Raw genomic sequence first — 18,343 nt, forward strand, 5'->3', positions numbered from 1 at the left:
GCGGACCAGGACAAGCGCTACTCAACCGTTCAATGGAAGGAAAGATAGTACATATATATCCTTTTGTCACGCATGCGCCTGCCAAGCAGAAGAGAACCAGGCACATGCACATGAAAGGCGGTTGCGCCAGAAGTTAAATTCGGCATCTAGTAATGTGATAGAAAGCTCAAATACGCGGCAGCGCCCGTACCGCGTATCCGCCAAGGAGCGTCATGCAGGTGATCAGTGAGCACGTGGACGACATGCTTCAGCGCGGCGTCAGTCGACCTTCCAATATATAGCCAGTGGGCATCACCGCTGGTTCTCGTCACAAAAAAAGATGGTTCCATTAGGTTCTGCGTCGATTATCGCCGTCTTGATAAGATAACGCGAAAGGACGTCTGCCCTCTACCGCGCATTGACGACGCTCTGGACAGCTTGCAAGGCGCTCAATTCTTCTCTTCGTTGGATTTACGCTCGGGCTACTGGCAGGTCCCGATGTCAGCAGTTCATCGTCGTAAAACTGCATTCATTACTCCAGATGGTTTATACGGATTTAACGTGATTCCATTTGGAATATGCAATGCGCCTGCTATGTTTGACCGAATGATGGACAATATCTTGGGCGGCCTAAAATGGAGCACGTGTTTGTGCTACTCCAACGACATCGCTCGCCCCTGATTTCAGCACGCATCGTCTTCGCCTTAGGCAAGTGTTGACGTCCTTGACCAACGCAGGCCTGCAACTGAACCTGCAAAAGTGCCAGTTCGTCACGCGCAAGCTCATAATTCTTGGTGACGTTGTATCAAAAGACGGCATTTGCCCCGACCCATCAAAACTTCGCGCTGTGGCACCGGGGGTACTTGTAATGAAGAAGAAGAGCACAAGAACAAGGCCAGCCAGACCGTCTATTCCATGCCTGCAGTGCAACCAGTGGGCCAGCCGGATCGCCAGTGCTTAGCACGAGTGTGAGCCGTTCGGGCAACCAGCTGTTCCTGTTCTGCGTCACCTGCCTTCTCGGCTACGAACAGACGCTACCATCTGAACTTTTCAGTACACCCTATTACACGTATAATAATAAAAAAAAAAACACGAGACGACGCGTGGTGGTGCTGCAAACCTCGCTATAATGTCCATTATTGCGATTTATTTAAGAACGGTGTTCTCTGTGATCCCACCAGGACTTTCCTGGCCATGGGTGCCCAACAGCCCCCAAAATGAGGACATCAGGCCTCCAGTTGTGGGTGAGTGATCAAACGTCTCTCCCCCACCACAGCAGCCTGATCGGCAATAACCATTAGGCCACGATCGACTTTTCTATAACGTAGGACTTAAAACCTTATAAAGATCAACCCAGTAAAGACTTTGAAAAGTAGTAGCCGTCACCATTATAGGGTGACTACATCTCTTTCTTTCATTTTCATTTCAGTGAAAAAAAAAACTTCATTACCGTACTTGAAAATCGCACAGTGTTTGTATCTAATGGGCATTTGTGTGGCGCCGCCGTGCCTGCATCTGAACATTTTCGTAATTATGGCATACAATAGCGCAATCGCGTTAGGTTCCATGAAACATTGCATTGCATTTACGTAATTAGCGTAGTGGGATTTGCGTAAAGTTACATTGTTTATGTCATTTTGTCTTTGTTGGACAAACGTCCAATAAAGGCGTCCAGTCCGACAGTGATTCTTGAGCAGTATATATGCGAGTGGCGCACCACCTATAGAGGCACCACTGATGGTCATCTCGCGGGTGCTTTCAAATGTACGCTCGGGATGCTGTTGCAGACAACAACGCTTTGCTGCAAGAATTGATGAAGTTCGCGGCTGCGGTTTCCCCTCCTTTAAGGTGCATGACCGCTGATTCAGCGGTGGCAGCTGCAGGAAAGGCGCGGGCCTCTGTAGCGAGCACAGCGTTGTCAGCAAAAGAAATTAAAGCGATGTTGATGACGATTATTGTTGTAGGACAAATATACACCTCAAACGGTGCAACTGTTTTAACAGTAAACTGTTCACTCTTAAACAAAAGTACACCCTTTCGGCCGTATCTTGGCTCACAACAATAATCGTCATCTGTCTTGTCCGCACTTCCTTGTTTAACGCTGGAAGCCCGGTACTTCCAAATCACGAACGGCATGCGCGTTATCAGCATGACAGAGCAATCTTGACAGGAAAGTAGCGAGCGTAGCATTTTCATAAAAGGAAACGCAAGCAAGAAAGATGACGATTATTGTTGTGTGGCAAATATACAACGCCAAATGGTGTACATTTTCTAAGAGTGTTCTTCGACATGCCTTGAAGTTCGGCCACCGCAAACGGGTGACGGGTATTGCTTATTTTGCCCCAAAAACATGAATCAAATAGAGAAGCGCGAGGAATGCCGCAAAAAACTCCGGCACACCACTGCGTCCTTTCCCGCATGCACTTAGCCAGGCCGCCACCAGTGGTACGTTCGTCAGCACGCTCTGCGCGTATACGAAACAATGGCTGAGTGCTTCGCAGTAATTCAGCATGCCTGTCGCACATTCTAGTGCACCGAAGGCTGTGAGGCCAAGTAATATGAACACGTCATAGTGTATGTAGTATGTATGTATGTATGTATGTATGTATGTATGTATGTATGTATGTATGTATGTATGTATGTATGTATGTATGTATGTATGTATGTATGTATGTATGTATTGACACGTGTACTTATCTTTATCGGGCGACCACGTTTCGCCGCTTAACAAATGTAATCGCACAGCGAGGGACGCGCCTGCATGTATCCGACATTTCTGGAAAGTTATCGATGCTTCTACCCGGCTGTCTGTTGTCGCCAAACCTGGTGTTATCTGATTCCATCGCGTAACGCGAATGGTGCAGAACATTGTGGAAGGCACGCGGGTCCGAACGATTACGATCGCCGACCGTGTTCGCCGCTATCGTTGTGGTATAAGTGTAGCCTGTTTTGTGGGCACAGGTTCGCCCAATAAAAGCTAGTTTTGCATTCCACCGTACTGCTCCTTTCTTCACCGTCACTACCACGTGACAGTATGTATGTATGTATGTATGTATGTATGTATGTATGTATGTATGTATGTGGTTCGTCAGAGCAATTTCCAAAAATTGTGTATGGTGCCAAATATAAATCATATTTTAGAGTTTTTTTGGGAATGTTTCGGAAGGACACAGCATTCTAACAAATGATGGAAGAATAAATAGGTCTCGATCGCACGCACGCTTCTAACGCGCCAACGCCAACTATCCTTGGAGATGGTCGGCGGCTGCGCAACACTGCCTAGTAGGGGAGCGCGTGATCGCATGGGCGCGCGACAGTTTACGTCAGACGGGCCGGAATGAAATGGGGCGAACTTTAACACTTTATTACGCGCTTCCCAAAAAGCTTCGCTTCACACGGATTTCAAGGTGTGCGTTGGATGTGCATAATTTTTTGTTTCAAAGGCGATCTGTATCTTTTGGCATCCAGAGCATTTGAGACAAGGTCAGCATTCGTGGAATGAAGTAGAGTACCGGTATTCTGTCGTGAACCAGCACAGATGTAGCATATAATTCGATGGATACAGAAACAAACAATTAACGCGAAGAAACTTTACGCCTGTCAAACATTAGTGAGCGAGCGAACGCAGGTTTGTATCCGCGTCACCGTTTTTTATACGAAGGCGGCTTTCAGACTTGTTACTTATCGGGGCGTGCTTCGAAATTGGTGCTTGCACCGAAAGCACCGGCCAGAAAAAGGTGCTCGTTTAGTGACGGGCACGACGAGTCAGCAGGCATACCATTTCTTTGGCATCGCTGCAGCGGTCGAACTGCTCACGAGTATCGTCGCTGCGGTAAGGGGCGATGAAGTCGTCAGCGTAACTGCAGTGTGCGGTCACTCCTCGCCGCTGCGGGGCAGGCCCCAATGACGCAGAGGGGGGCTACGCGCCGGCCCAGGACGGCCACACCCCCGGCAGCTCGGCGGCCTGTCCGAACGACTTTCAGCTGGCGGAGCAGTACGGGGAGCACGTGGTAGCGATCGCCCACGTCACCCTCCTCGCCCAGTGGGGCGACGCGCACCGGCTCACACGCGGCCCGCAGCTCGGACGGGCCATGTCGCGGCCGCTGTTCTTGTTGCTGTTCGCCTTGGTGGTGGTTGCGGCATCGTCTGAATTGCGCCAGCACAGCGACCGTGGTCCCTGGTCGTGGAGGAGACGCTGCAAGGCGCTGCTGCTGCTGGGCCATCAGCAGCCCAGGCACCACCGGCGGAGGCATGAGCCCTTGGCCGTGCACCGACTGCGTAAGGCTTTCCTGCGAGCACGAACCCAGCAGCGGCGACGCAACCCATCCGCCGGTGCTGCCGATGAAGGCAACGCAGTGGCCGCGGGCGACCTCTGCCAGGCTCTGCAGCGGAGGCCCTGGAATAGGTCCCGCCGCAAGAGACTCCTGGGCCGGCGGCGCAGGCTCGGTGAGTGAACCTGCACAGCGGTTTGAACGCGAGCGGCACACTGTAGCGCAATGTAGCAGCGTAGAAGCCTTGGCAAAGCGAAAACCATTCACGAAAGACGCGCACCGCACAATTGTCGTCTGCCTCTTTAGGCTCCTGCCGTGCTCACCTGATCAAGTTGCATATTTCCGCGCTTCCGTTGGTAACTTAAGCCACAAAATGACTGTTTTTATTCGATCACCATTTTTTGTTGGCATTGACGGCTACGACCCCTGGCGTTGGTTGGGAATGTGCGGAAGACGATCATGTATTATCGAATCCAATTTTAGCTTTCTTTTCCCGACAGGTGCACAAGAAAATCTGGACAACAGAATCATATTAAATAAAGTCATGAGAACAAGTGAAATTCATCCATAATTTTTCAAGCTGCTCATGTACGTCTAAACTTTTTTTAGGGTATCCTGAACATTGCTTTGAATATCCTTTCGATTGGCTATAGCATTTTCCCGACGGTACATTTCTGTTCTAAACAGCGCGACATGTGAAAGAGCGTCTGATGCTTCAAAATGCCCGGAATTGTTTTGGCATTTCTTGTTCCCATGGGCAAAAAAATTAAGCGATTTCTTGAATGCGGTTTCATGAGCTTCGTGATATTACCTTGTAGTGAGAGTGACAAACACACACGCTGACGTCGACCAGGCAGAATAAATAGTGAGTTTTAGATGAGATGGACGCAAGCGTTGAGGGCGCTTGGGGCCATGGTGCTGCGCATGCACACTACCCTGACCCCAAGCGCTAAGAGACCCTAATTTAAAACTCTTTTAATAACGCTGTTAAAAGCGTTGCTGTTACACATGCCAGCTTGAACACAACCCATACGTGTATTTCACTCCCTGCATGTATAAGTGCGTGATGCGCGATCGACTTGAGACTGATGGCTGTGGTGGGTAATGGACGCTTGCCACTTGTCTGTCACATTTCCGTATGGTGCACTACATAAAGAGGGAAGCACTGATAATCAGTAAGTTGGTTTATTAGATTTTCTGTTGACGTCGTTTCTGTATTGTTTTTATTGACGTCGTCTGTTTGCGGATCTTTGAGACCACGATATCTATCATTCTTTGTCGCTCCTTGTGGATTTACTCAGCGAGAGCTTCAAGAATGTGCGGCATAATATGGACGCATAAGGTTTCGCCAAAGCGCAACGAGACGGGACCACGATTCGCGGTGCCGAACGGAAGCAAGCAACCCTCGAGGAAGAGAAGGAAAGCACTACGGCTCATTGTGACGGATGCTGGGGATTGGCCTCGCGTGTGGCACAAGTAGTCCTGACAGATGAGCGCGCCAGTTTGCGGATCGAAGCTGGGCTATGCCGCTCCGTCCACGTCCGCGTAGCTATCCGCATTCGTAAATCAGGTGCCTCCTCTAACGGCCTGCAACAATTCCCAAGCAGGAACCAGTGCGAGCTTTGGAAAGCGCGCGCATGCTATCGGCCGGGCGTGGATCACTCCAAGGGAAAGGGTCCGCGAGCGCGTGCAAATATAGGACCTCAATGAATGGACCAGCTCGTTCGGCCTTTTCTTTATTCCTGTCCTCCGCGCGCCAAAAAAGAAAAGAAAGGCACCCATGCATCCAAGACGGATCTGTAGGCATTGGGATACACGATACTTTCGGTATCAAATTGTTTGTTTGGTTTATGCGCAATTCCGTACTTTCCCATGCGAAAAGAAGTTATCAATTTAAAGAAGCTACCTTGCGAGCATAAGCGTAACCCGCGCATGTGGTCGGGGCTTCAGGCTTTCTTGAATTTAGCCGCACCTGCACTGGCAAGATTGAAATATTGTCGTGCGGTCAGTGTAGTACTGATTGCGTGCCTTAGTTGGTAATTGAGCATTGTACAGTCAAGCCAACAAAAGTATGTCGCAATGATCGACTGAACGTTCAGTAAATATTACGTGGTCGCCTTCTCGTATACTGGATTTGCTTCGCCATTTTTTTTTTCACAACGCTAAAGCAAAGCAGGTCGCCGCCGAATGGTTTCATAAAGAAAGAGATGCGACCCCGTTTTGAATCCAGCACGTGCGCAGCGTTAGCCGAAAATTTGCGCAGCTCCATCTAGTCTTCTATTTCTTTATTTAGCGAGGAAAAGGAAGTTTATTGGGTGTTGATCCTAAATGTTTTATTCATGTGTAAGAATTATAGAGTTCTATAAAAAGGACCGCTTATTTCCCTGGTGCATAACACTGATTCATTGTCTCCTGACCTTGCATGGTAGTTACTGTCGCCGAAGTCCCTTTCGATATTTTCAGAAACATTGCAGGCTGAGCTGCTTATTGCATACTTGGAGGGGGGAAAACGTGCCGCGGCTCTCTATGTCAGGAGCATGCGACGCAAAGGAATAACTTGCTCCAGGAAACGTTCACGCACGACTCGTGTTCCCCAAGTTTTGTCGCCAAGACAGCGAGTGGGCCCGTTACTTTTCACGCCGCGCGGCGGACACCGGGCGTCCACGTAGCACAGCGGCCCGCGTGCAGCTCGCACGATCGGCCGCGCCGTGCACTCGCGGCGCCTAGAAACGCAGCGGGCGAAACGCGCGCCGTCGAGAGAGGGCCGCGCCCCGGCGAAGCTGGCGCTTGCAACGCTCGCTGGCGGGAAACCCGGGGTCCGCGACTCTGGCTTGCGGCACCATCGGCGAGTTCACGCCGCAAGCCGCGTGCCCGCATGCTTTGCGGCCCGATTCTCGGGTCGTGGCCGCCACGGGAGCCCGAGCTAACGACAGGTGGTCGCGGCATCCGCATCCCGCCGCGATAGCCGAGCGAGGGGAATCCTCCTCCTCGACCGGTCATCATGGCAGGCGCGTGCGGCGCCTGCCTGATGGCGCATTGATGCGCCCGACCATCGGCGGCCGTGATTTGAATGGCGAAAAGCGACGTCGTTTTCCCGCCCGACGTGCCTCGCGCGACAACGGCTTTGTGCTGCTGGGCCTCCGGCGATGTCGCCTTTCGGGAGCCGCGGTTAATTCGCTCTGCCCTCGCGGCGTCCCCCATTGAACGGACCTCGAGCGGTCGTAATTAGGCCTTTCTGCGCCGCGTCCACTGGGACACAATGGGTGGCTCGCGCCCCAAGAATCCTATTCGCGGGGCCCGGCTTTTTGAGAGGCGGCGGCAGAATTTCAATTTTGCGCCCCTCGGGCTGTTGCTTTCGTGCGAGAGAGCGCTGCTCAATGGGCGGCGAGCCGCTTTTAATTTGAGCCGACGCCGCGGCGCGATCGATGCCGACGGCCGGGCGCCAGCTTGGACACATCCATATGCATCTGCTGGATCCTGCACCGCCACCACCTGCGGCAGCCTGGCACGACAGCCGACTCGCTGCCTCCGAGACGTTTTCTCGGCACCGCAGCCCTTGGTTCCGTCGCAGTGGACACGATGCGGGACCTGGCAGGCGCTGGCGAAGAAAAATGAAACCAATGTCGGCACGTGGCAGCAACGCAGCAAAAGAACGTGATGAGTACGAGTCATGTCGCTTTCACGCACGAATTTTCATGCCCACGTGATGGGAATGCCTCATTTCCACGTATAAATAAACAGACCTATAATTTTGTATGAATAATAAAAATATACTCCCAACCTGCCAAGCGCAAGTTCTGCCGTTTGATACGACGTAAATGTGATGTAGAACTAGTTCAGGCGCGCGGCCTCTGCACTATACACCTGCAAAACTTGACCCATTCTTTAAACCTTCGTGCACGTCGAGTTGATCACTTACCAAAGCAACGCAAACGCTCCGTAGCTTTCTAGTGAACCTTATTGAGAAAAGTCAGGAAATGGCAAGTTCTTTCGAGAACGTAAAATAAAAACTGAAGAAAGAAAAAAAAATGTGCCGGGGTGCCGCGAATCGAGCCGACATTCGTGGGCCTTCCCAAACGCATTTTTTTGGGGTAGGGGGGGAACAAAGTTTTAGGCCGGGCGTGTGGGTGGTCGTGCATGTGGCTGTGAATTACAGCCAGTGCTGGGTAAGGTCGAAGACACATGTATCTTAGATACTGTATTACATACTCCTTGGGCATCTTGTACCGTTATCATGATACGTCTGCAGCATCAGTATCTGTATTTCCGATACTTGAAAGAATGTATCGTGTATCTTAGGATACAAGATAGTGGGGGGCTATTGCTACATCACCGTGCGAAAGTATAAATGCTGGGTGAACTCCACCTCTCGAGCTGATACTGCAGCCACTGAGCCACCTGAATAAATGAACCATTCGCTAATGAATGAACAGATAAGTAGAACTGGAAAGGTTATTGTAACTTTATGTGCACTCTATACACGACGCCACACAAAAATGTCGTTACCAACTTTGTTGCTGCTGTGAATCTGTTCGGTAATCCAGTAACGCGTAAACGCTAATACGTCTGCGGACAAGGTAAAAGTCCAGAGCGGCATTTGCGCCATTGTGTAAAGGCTTCTTATTGAAGTTCTTGTAAAGCAATCCTGTAGCTGTTCGGCACGCCGAGCAAGGACTCCCATCAATGAGAAAAGCGACAAGAAAGAACCGATGACAGTGAGGCGTATCAAGAACTCTCATGTCAGGTGGCTAAAGCAGTAGTAGTAGTAGTAGTATAAACTTTATTTCGGGGGGGGGGGGGGTGCGAGATGGAGTGTAGGGAGGAGGGGAGTGAGGGGGGCCCGTCTGCTTCTTTCTAAGGCGGCGGCCAGGTCTTGAGCTTTGGCGGCGTCTTCGGCCTTCCGGGCGACCCGGAGTTGGGGATCCAGGTCTGAGCTGAGCAGTGCAGTCTCCCACTGCTCTAGGGTAGCGATGGGAAGGGGAGGCAATAAGCTAGTGCGTTTTCTGGTCCTTATCAGGGAACATGCCCACATGACGTGGCGAAGATCGGCTCTACCTGCGCATAATTTACAATCCGCTGGAATAGAGGTGACTGTACATCACTGCGTTTGGGAAAGTGCGTCAATAAAAGGCGCCAGGTAACCGATTAATTTTTATTTAAACTTTTGTGAGTGGCAGGGTAATGTCCCCTGGCCGGGCACTAGAATTGCGGAATTTCCTGTAGGATACTATCCGCTCCCTGCCTGAGCGGCGGAGGGATTCGAACTGCCCATCCCAAGAGCTTGTCGTGTGGCCGTGGCTGGCCAGTTCTCGCGCCGCACTGTGAGCAGCTTCCTTTCCTGGAAGACCGGACTGCGCCGGCGCCTCCAAACGAGTTGCGTCCATCTGCGCCGGGTTTCCAGTACCCTGGCCAGAATCTTGAGGGCTTCAGGCGAAATGCGCCCTTTCGCGAAATTTCGTATAGCTGTCTTTCAGTCACTGACTATGAATTTGGCTGCCGCGGAAGCGTACGCCAAGGCGATTGCGACTTTCTCCCCTACCTCCGGCGAGCTTGTAATACCTGACCTTGCAGCGATGATTCGATTTGCTGATCTAGTACAGCCGCTGCCTTAGCGTTTCGGTCATGATACTCGGAAGCGTCTACATAGGTCCCGCCCTTAGAGTTTGCAAAGCGTTTTTGTAAGGATTTGGCTCTTTGCTGCCTGCGCTCTTGCTTGTGCTAAGGATGAGTGTTGTTAGTTAATGGTGGGACGTGTATGTATTTTCTTAACTCTGTCAAATGTCCCGCTTTGGTCCGAATTGGGTGTTGCACGTTGCACGTTGCACGTCGGAGAAAGCGAGAGTCTCTCCAGTTGGACAATTCTTTGGGCTTCCATGAGCTCGTCAAGAGTGTTGTGAACTCCTAAAGCCTTAAACTTTTCGTTTGTGGTCGTAATTGGGAGGTGTAGAGCCTGCTTGTATGCTTTCTTGATCATGAGGTTAATTTTGCAGCGTTCATCACTCTTTAGTAGCAGGAATTGAGTAGCGCACACTATTCTGCTTATGACAAAAGCCTGTACCAATCTGAGCAGATTAGTTTCTTTCATGCCGTGGTTTCCGTTGGTGATGCGCGAAATAAGTCTTGTTGTTTGATGCACGTGCGAGTCTAGTGCTTTTATCACTTCGTTGTTGTGCCCATTGGCCTGTATTCTGAGTCCAAGGATCCTGATGCTCGGTACTATTGGGATGTCCCTATCGCACAAATCACGCTGAAAGCTAACGGCTAAAGCAACCCCAATAAATTGTTTCGGAATGAAAGTACTTTGAGGAAGAAAAGCAAAAATTTTGGGATACTAACAGACATTTCATTCAATTGAAACAAGGTAGGTTGAAGTTAAGACATTTCTAAGCCAACATTTTGTGCATATGCTTTTCCTGCTACATTATACATGCGACATATAGGCCTGTGGCTTGAGGTAAAAAAGGGTCGGTCATTCTGCAGGGACTAAAAGGCCTGTACGGGACAGGAAACATTACCATTACGTTAGCTCGCTTGGCGATCTTCTTGAACTTATGCGACATGCGGTGCATGTATGGTATGACTGCTGCCTTTTATTTTTCGCTAGGTGGCTACTGGACCAGTTGGCGGGTTTGGGACTTGAGGATTCTTTCTGCAACGGAAACTAGAACAAGTTGTGTGAAGCCTGCATCATGAAAATAAATACGTTGATTGTTGGGCAGGAGTCGTTTATGAAATCCCTTTGTCGTGTCGCAGTATGTACGTGGCTTGACCCGATCAATTTCTGAATCATAGGCTGAGGCAACATCGAAACAATGTTAGGAATGGGAGAGAGGGCCACCTGGCAATTGATTGTCGGGACTCCAAATGTAAGCCAAATTTTCACGCCAGCGAAGTGGTGGCCAGAAGCCATGGCAAATGGCTTAGACTGGAAGCCGAGGTCAAAAGGATGACTGAGTAAAGGGGAGGGAGGAGGCAGGTGGCAGGTGCGCGAGTGTTGCATAATTGTCGCAAAAAGAGTTGCTCTACCTGGACCCGAATGCGCACAGGCGAACGTGCTCCTTGTATCAAATAGTGACGTTTTCCCTTTATTGAGCAGCGCTGGAAGTGGCACCCTGTGTGTGTGTTTTTCTAGCTTTGTCCGCCATCGTCTACGCGCCTTTCACATCAGATTATGCTCAATCAACACGGTCACTTAACCATTCTAACAATGATTAGAAACTATTCAGGGAGCACGACAAGTGGTTGCCAAGAACGCCAAGTCTTTATCACAAAGTGAAACACAGGGCTGGCTAACACATGTTGCGGCTTTTCCTTTGGTGTGGAATGCTTCACTAATTTCACACATTGTCTGGCTTTCGCACGATGCCTTACGTAAAACGGACTGTTTGATCAGTTGTTAAGGGCTTGCAGAGGTGCGGCTATCGCCTCCTGAGCTGGCTAAGAAGAAGATTGCGGCGGCACACGAGAACAGAGCGCGAGAGAATTAAGGCGCTCGACCAGCGATCGCGCAGCGCCATGGCAGGCCGGCCTAAATAAACAGTGGCTACCTCTTCGCGCCCGCAGGTTCAGCTCTTAAAAACGGCACCACAGAAAGCCACAAACACGGGGCGACACCGGCCACGATGATTCAATAACAAAAAAAAAAATCAACATCGCGGCCGCGTGCGCTGCAGTGCGAAGCCAAATTGGAATGCGTGGATGCTGCCAGTGAATCCCGGCGTTCACTTAGGCGCGTGTTATACCATTGGCCACTATGGCCCACATAAGTCTTGCCACATGTCAAGGAGTCACGGTTGGGGTATCAGCGTCGCCACGGACTACGAAGCTAGCCGCAGGCTGCTAAAATTACATCCGGAGCAAGAACTTCTGATGGAGACATCCAGGAAGGTCAAGGCCAAGTCCAGAGCCGAAATGACAGCACCCGCGGCCACGGTCGTCCTGCAACAACCCAGGGAGCCGGCAACCTTTGCGGATCATCGGCAGAAAACCCTGAAAGCAGACTGGTGACGTGCGAAAGGGTCGCGACGTTGAACAACTGGACCTCTCAGGCCAAGTGGCGCCATGTATACTTCTCCCTGGAAGATGCCAGGAGGACCTGGTTTTGGGAGCGACAGTCGGCCCTAACGACAAGGGACCTGTTTAGAATAGCTTCCTGGAGGCCTTTACGACCGTCGTGCACAGTACAGGTGTACAAGCTGTCGTGCTTCTTTGGTGCGCCGTGGATATGCGGCGACGTCGATATTTGCTTCTTCAGTAACAAGTGGCAGCATGGTGCCGAGAGTCATCACCGGGTTTTCTCGAGGCGGCGTCTGAAAGCCAGCGCTTCGCTACGGCATCGTCGAAGTTGTCCTTGCAGTGATGTCGACGGAAGATCAATGACATTTAGACGGACAGCAACCGCACCTACATCAATTGCTGCTTTTAGTTTTCCAGACACGGGCTTGACGGACCGACTACGGGTTGGATCCTGTGTACCCCGCCTCGCCAGGTCAACTACAGCACTGATTCGCCAAGCACTGGAGGCGATTTTATTACCAGTGGTGCATTCTGCGGGGAAAACATAACTCTCCAATTTTTCGATAAATGATTTCATCGCGATTCATCGGTTGATGTGGCACGATCAATAATAGCAAAGCAGATATTGTCATACAGCTAAAGCAGTATTATAATTTACCATAGGAATAAGAGAGATATTGTCATAAGCGGGATCGAATCCCGGCCACGGCGGCCGCATTTCGATGGGGGCGAAATGCGAAAACACCCGTGTGCTTAGATTTAGGTGCACGTTAAAGAACCCCAGGTGGTCAAAATTTCCGGAGTCCTCCACTACTGCGTTCCTCATAATCAGAAAGTGGTTTTGGCAAGTAAAACCCCAAATATTATTATTATATTGTCATAAGATACGGCGCGCTGCCGCTCAAAGTACGCAGTTGTCGGCAGAGCCGCTGCACTCTCCCTCCTGCGCTGTCTCCCTAGTTTACTCCCTTTCGCGCGGGAAATTGAGCTGCAATCGTCAATTCTTGTTACACCCGGCGGCGAAATACGCAGTTGCATCCGCAGCCCAACGCCGTCCCCCCTCGCTACCTCCCATCCCCCCACGGCCTTTCGCGCGACGGAAGCTCTCCGTTTTCTTCGCTCGCCATATTGCTCCGCGATCGCTGGATCTCCTCGCGTGTTTTCGCTCTCACATACAGGATGCAGCGCGCGCCCCCGGCGCCCTTGGACTTTATACGAAACATCACGGCGACTGCGTCGCCAAAAATACGCCTGGAGCGTCCACATTATTCCTATCGCCATAAAATATATTCTTGTAGTAGTGCATCATGTTATCAATGAAGCAAGGGAACACTTGTTTTTTGTTGCAGCTAGTCTTGTTTGCTTTGAGTTCAGGATATACGTAGCGAAAGCTAAGGCATGGTTATCCTTGGTTAACATTGATTGCAAGTCCAGGTTAGTCTGGTTGTCTAGCTATTTTGCGGTGTTTAGCCAGTCGTTCGGCGCGCTGTTCGTCTGTTTCCTGGGCGATTCGTTTCCTCTCCATCTCGTTCCGCTGTCGATTCCAGGCCTCGTCCTGCTTATCATAATTGCCGCCGTCCGTACTGCCGCCCCAGCTGTGGTTGCGGCGCACGCGAGCTCTCCTTTTCAATCCTCCGACATGTTATCACGCGTGCGACGTAGCTGGCGAAGCGAGCGGAGGCGAACGCAACGACGAGAAACGCGGTGTGACATCATGTGCCTCCTCGGAGCACGGCCACGGCGAAATCGCAAGTTCGCGGCCAGTAAATATTTCGCTTTAAAACCCACTGTCACGTACGTATCCAGCTTTTCTGGACTTCAAGGTTTAGTTCTTTTGTTGGGCTGCTAACCACGAAGTCGCCAGATCGTATCCCGACCACGGCGGCCGCATTTCAATTGGGGCAAAATGGGAAGATACCGTTGTACTTAGATCTAGGGGCACGGTAAAGAACCCCAGATGGTCCAAATTTTCGGAGTCCTACACTAAGGCGTGCCTCATAATCAAGTCGTGGTTCTGGCGCGTAAAACCTCATAATTCATTTTTTTAATTTCGGGTTTACTTCGCATGAGTGCCACCACGCGGCGTATTCACCTTAATCTTCTCAAACTTCTCGCGGTGACGTCATGATGACGTGACAAAACATAAATAAAATAAGAGCTATCCCTGCGCATTCAACTTCAGCACAATGCTGCTTAGCCGCTCGTCAGCGGGAAATGACTTATTTTCCTAAAAGCCTTAAAGTCGAGACGAGCGATGATTGATTCTCCGCTTTTCAGAGGCTTCCCGAAAGGCAGCCACGGTTTCTTTTTTTTTTATTATACGGAGTAAACAAGCTAGGGCAATTGTCTGATGCACTCCGCGGCAAACTTTCTTCAGTCGGCGTACATTCTGAGCGTCGGAACATCGCATAGCGTCCACGAAAGCCGCGGTCGTGGACGGATTTTGATTTTGACCCATCAGTTTTGTTAGTGTCCCCCCATGAGTGCATATAGCATGCGCTGCCGCAAACATGCGCTACGGCAGCAACTGCAAATCAGGATATTCTTAAGTATTAAGATACATACATGAATAAGTTGCTTTTTCTGCTTCAGTCTAAATGCACGATACAAGAACTGTGCAGTTGTGCAATTTGGCATGCTATGGCCGAAGCTTCTCGCAATATTACGTCACATTTACTGGCCACCGGGCCAGGTACATTTTTGGGTATAACGTATAGCACTTGCAGTTAATTGTAAAAGTAGAGTCTTGTCACGGTTATCCACGTGCATGAACAAAGAACGAAAATGATATTTAAAATTATTCCGCAGTAACATATGCGGGATTCATCCGCCTTCCTTATTGTCTACCATGCTGCAGTTCCACCTTTACAATATAGTCGGTAGCGTTTTCAACGTTCGACGTCCGTCTACATTGCAAGATATACAAAGAGCTCACGCACAGCTCCTGGCACTTACGTATATTCAACGGTTAGGTGACTGCCAAGGACATCCTTAACGAATGTTGGCAGTTCGGTGAAGGTGACAGTCAGCACGTGAGACAATTTGTTCGCATCCTCATTGCGCGAGAATCAGTGCTGGCCATCGAAGAACGACACCGTAGCGTGCATTGTATTTAATGCGATGGAGTCCGCGTCCCACGTTTCAGGTCCGAACCACCCTGTAACGAATGATGACCAAGCATCTCGGTTATATGTGCAATCGCCTGACTACAGCAGGGCGCTGGCGTCGGCTACTGGACGTACTTGATCTCTCGTCAACACTTTCCGACATTCTCGCCATATTTCGCACCATCGGGTTTCAGTTGAACTTTTTCAACAGCCAATTGATTTGTCCCTAAATTTGGTTACCCTGTCAGGGTTAGGGTTTTTATCTTTTAAGTTATCTTTTATATTTTAGCTGGTGCTTTCCTGACATTTCCAGCGGTTTCACCTTTCCAACAATTCCTGCATTTTTGTCCTCCTCAGTTCATATTTTCGGGCATTTTTTATAGACGTTGAAACCATGATGCCGAAAAAATGTCATTTTGGTTTCCTGAGGCCCTGTGCAAGGTTCTGCCTTGTTGCCACTCATCCACCTCCTCATTTTACTACCGATTATATCCCGTTTTGACGACTATGCTCCCACGGAAGTCGGGAATGAAATATGGCATTCAATCCGTTTAAATCAACTCTACCAGGGAAACGAGCGCCGCTTTTGCCCCGTTTGAATGAAGCTATTGCATTAATGAGAGTTATTCTTGAGCATAAAAATTCAGAGTCTAAATAGAAAACTATGTAGATCCCACGCACTCTGGGAACCGATGTACGCGGACCTTGCTCTGTTTGCTTTGATTGATGATAATCAGCGGTGATGACGACTGCGAATGTTTCTTTTCTTCAGCGTTTTGTGTAATAAAAGAGTTGTGAGTTGATGGAAACTGTTACCTTGTGTGCACTACTGGTCTTTGCCCGCGTAGTACACAAAAGATAGAGCGAGACCTTTTTGTTTCAGGCGTTATTGGAGCGCCATTGTATTTAACCTATGCGAGGGTGGAGCATTGTCATTGCTTCACATGGCACATTTCATTGCGGCAAAAGTGTTAGCAGAATTATGGGGCTCTACGAGCCAAAACCAAAATCGTATTATGAGGCACGTCGTAGTGGCGGCCTCCTGATTAATTTTGACACCGTGATATCAGAATAATGTAAAAATCTAAGTGCACGACCGTTTTTGCATTTTGCGCCCGTCGAAATCTGGCTGCCGTGGCGGGGATCAAACCGGCGACGTCGAGCAATGCTATAGCCGCATAGCTACCGTGGCGGACACAAAACCGTTGATTTGACGTGCGATCGCTTCCGTATGTGGCCTATACCCTACGGTGCTTTAATACGGCTTTACATCTGCATGCCTTTGTCAATTGTCGGCTTAACGAATTATCATGCTGTTTATTTTTAGGAATAGCAAAAACGTAAAGTACCGCACCTTCACTTTTCCCGCAACGGTTGTCCTGTACTAGAGGTTCCATATCTTTATTTCGGTAACACCGCCTTTTCCCTGTTCCGACCTTTTCCCCTGTATGGGAAACGTGAGTGAAGAGTTCTAAGGCTCGTTTCGCGATTGCGCGGGTGCTATTCATCCTATGCCTCAACTCTTTGCCCCCTCTCAACGATTCTATCTAACTCTCCTCAGGACTTGTACGTTAGTAGAAGAGTAAGTACTCAAGTTGCTGGAATACTTTTGCTGGGAGTCGCACATGATAATAGCTGTCAAGAGGCTAATGTGTCGACGGCCAGGGAGCTACAGAGGGCATTTTGCACGTGCGAGGCGATGGGAAGGTACAAATAAATTTCTCGCGCCACCTTTCCTTTCTGACCCGTTTCTTCCATCTATATGCACGCTCTCAACCACCTTCCGACGCGGCGTGCAAGACAGCAGCAGTGCCAAAGCCGAAGGATGAGGCAAAGAGGGGTTAAGAAAAATTTCTGCATTTGTTGGCGTCATCGCGCCCTTTGCGAGATTTCATTAATCACACTGGCCGATTTTTCCACCAGACTTTTTGCCTTCAGGAGTAATCATATCCTGTTGCCAAGACGCGAATGGTCTATCCAGTTTATTACAGGCCTACAAACCTCTGTGTTTTTTGCCCAGGCTGTTAATTACTTGCGTCTACCACCGCCATATCATGGTGGCGCTTTCTTTTGCTACACTGGACTAATCAGCGGACTTGCTTTCGAATTATATTCGTCAAACAATTTTGTATGCTTGCTATCAGTGCCAAACGTAATGTACATAGAGTACTCAGGCACCCTAAATGAAATGCTTTCACTTTTTTTCTTGAACACTCCTGCCATTGTGAAGCAAATAAACATAACCTGAACTTAATTTCTAGGAAATAAACGCTGAATGAAACGCTGAATTCGTCCTGAATAAGATCAATAAGGGCCATAGTACTCAGTTTACTGATGCCCTCATTCGCAAGTTTTTTTTTCTGGATGTAATCTTGCACCGGGTGAAACGTCTGTCGGCCGTATCTGATGAGCTAATTTTATTCTCAAGCACCCAATGTAAACAGTCATCACGCAAATTCATGATGTCATGGCGCAGGCCACCATGGCTTGTCACGCAAGTATGACCACGTTGATTCATTTAGCTAGTTATACACTATTTTGTGCATCGTTACGTCACCACTTATTAACCAGAGCTTCCGTCCATCAAACCGGATCGTCTTCTTCAGTCTTTGATATACCATAGGAGGGTCGTCATTGGGTAATTTTTCAACTCTCCCGCCCCGTTCCCTCTTGTTGATTTCCGCAAAGTGCGTGCCTGTTGCAGTGGTTAACCAATGCACTCAATGGTAGGCTACAAGCTTTCCTAGCCAACTGAGCAACGAACTCGCAGGCTTTCCTCAACATGGCGTCGACGTTCAATACGGCGATCAACGAGAACTACTCGCGGACTTAGCTCACCGCTTTCTCTCCAATGTCACCGCTTACACTACTCACTTGTGCTAGACACAATACAAACACGCAACGACCTGATGACGTAACAATTGCACGCTAGTCGACATGCCGTCGATGTAGATTTCCGTTCATCTCCAG

At 49.6% G+C, this 18,343-nt stretch overlaps 1 protein-coding gene across 2 annotated transcripts in view; it reads left to right on the top strand.

Annotated features, from left to right (window-relative positions):
* Window positions 1–4,037: 4,037 nt before the first annotated feature.
* LOC142558612 (agrin-like) overlaps window positions 4,038–18,343 on the top strand; it is a 521,743-nt gene continuing 507,437 nt past the window's right edge. For both annotated transcript variants that reach the window (XM_075670788.1, XM_075670789.1), the window contains exon 1: window positions 4,038–4,425. In XM_075670788.1, the coding sequence (XP_075526903.1) occupies window positions 4,071–4,425 (355 nt within the window). In that variant the 5' untranslated portion in view covers window positions 4,038–4,070. The remainder of the gene's footprint in view (window positions 4,426–18,343) is intronic.

Source organism: Dermacentor variabilis, chromosome 9 (genome assembly GCF_050947875.1).
Source record: "Dermacentor variabilis isolate Ectoservices chromosome 9, ASM5094787v1, whole genome shotgun sequence".
NCBI classification, from domain to species: Eukaryota; Metazoa; Arthropoda; class Arachnida; order Ixodida; family Ixodidae; genus Dermacentor; species Dermacentor variabilis.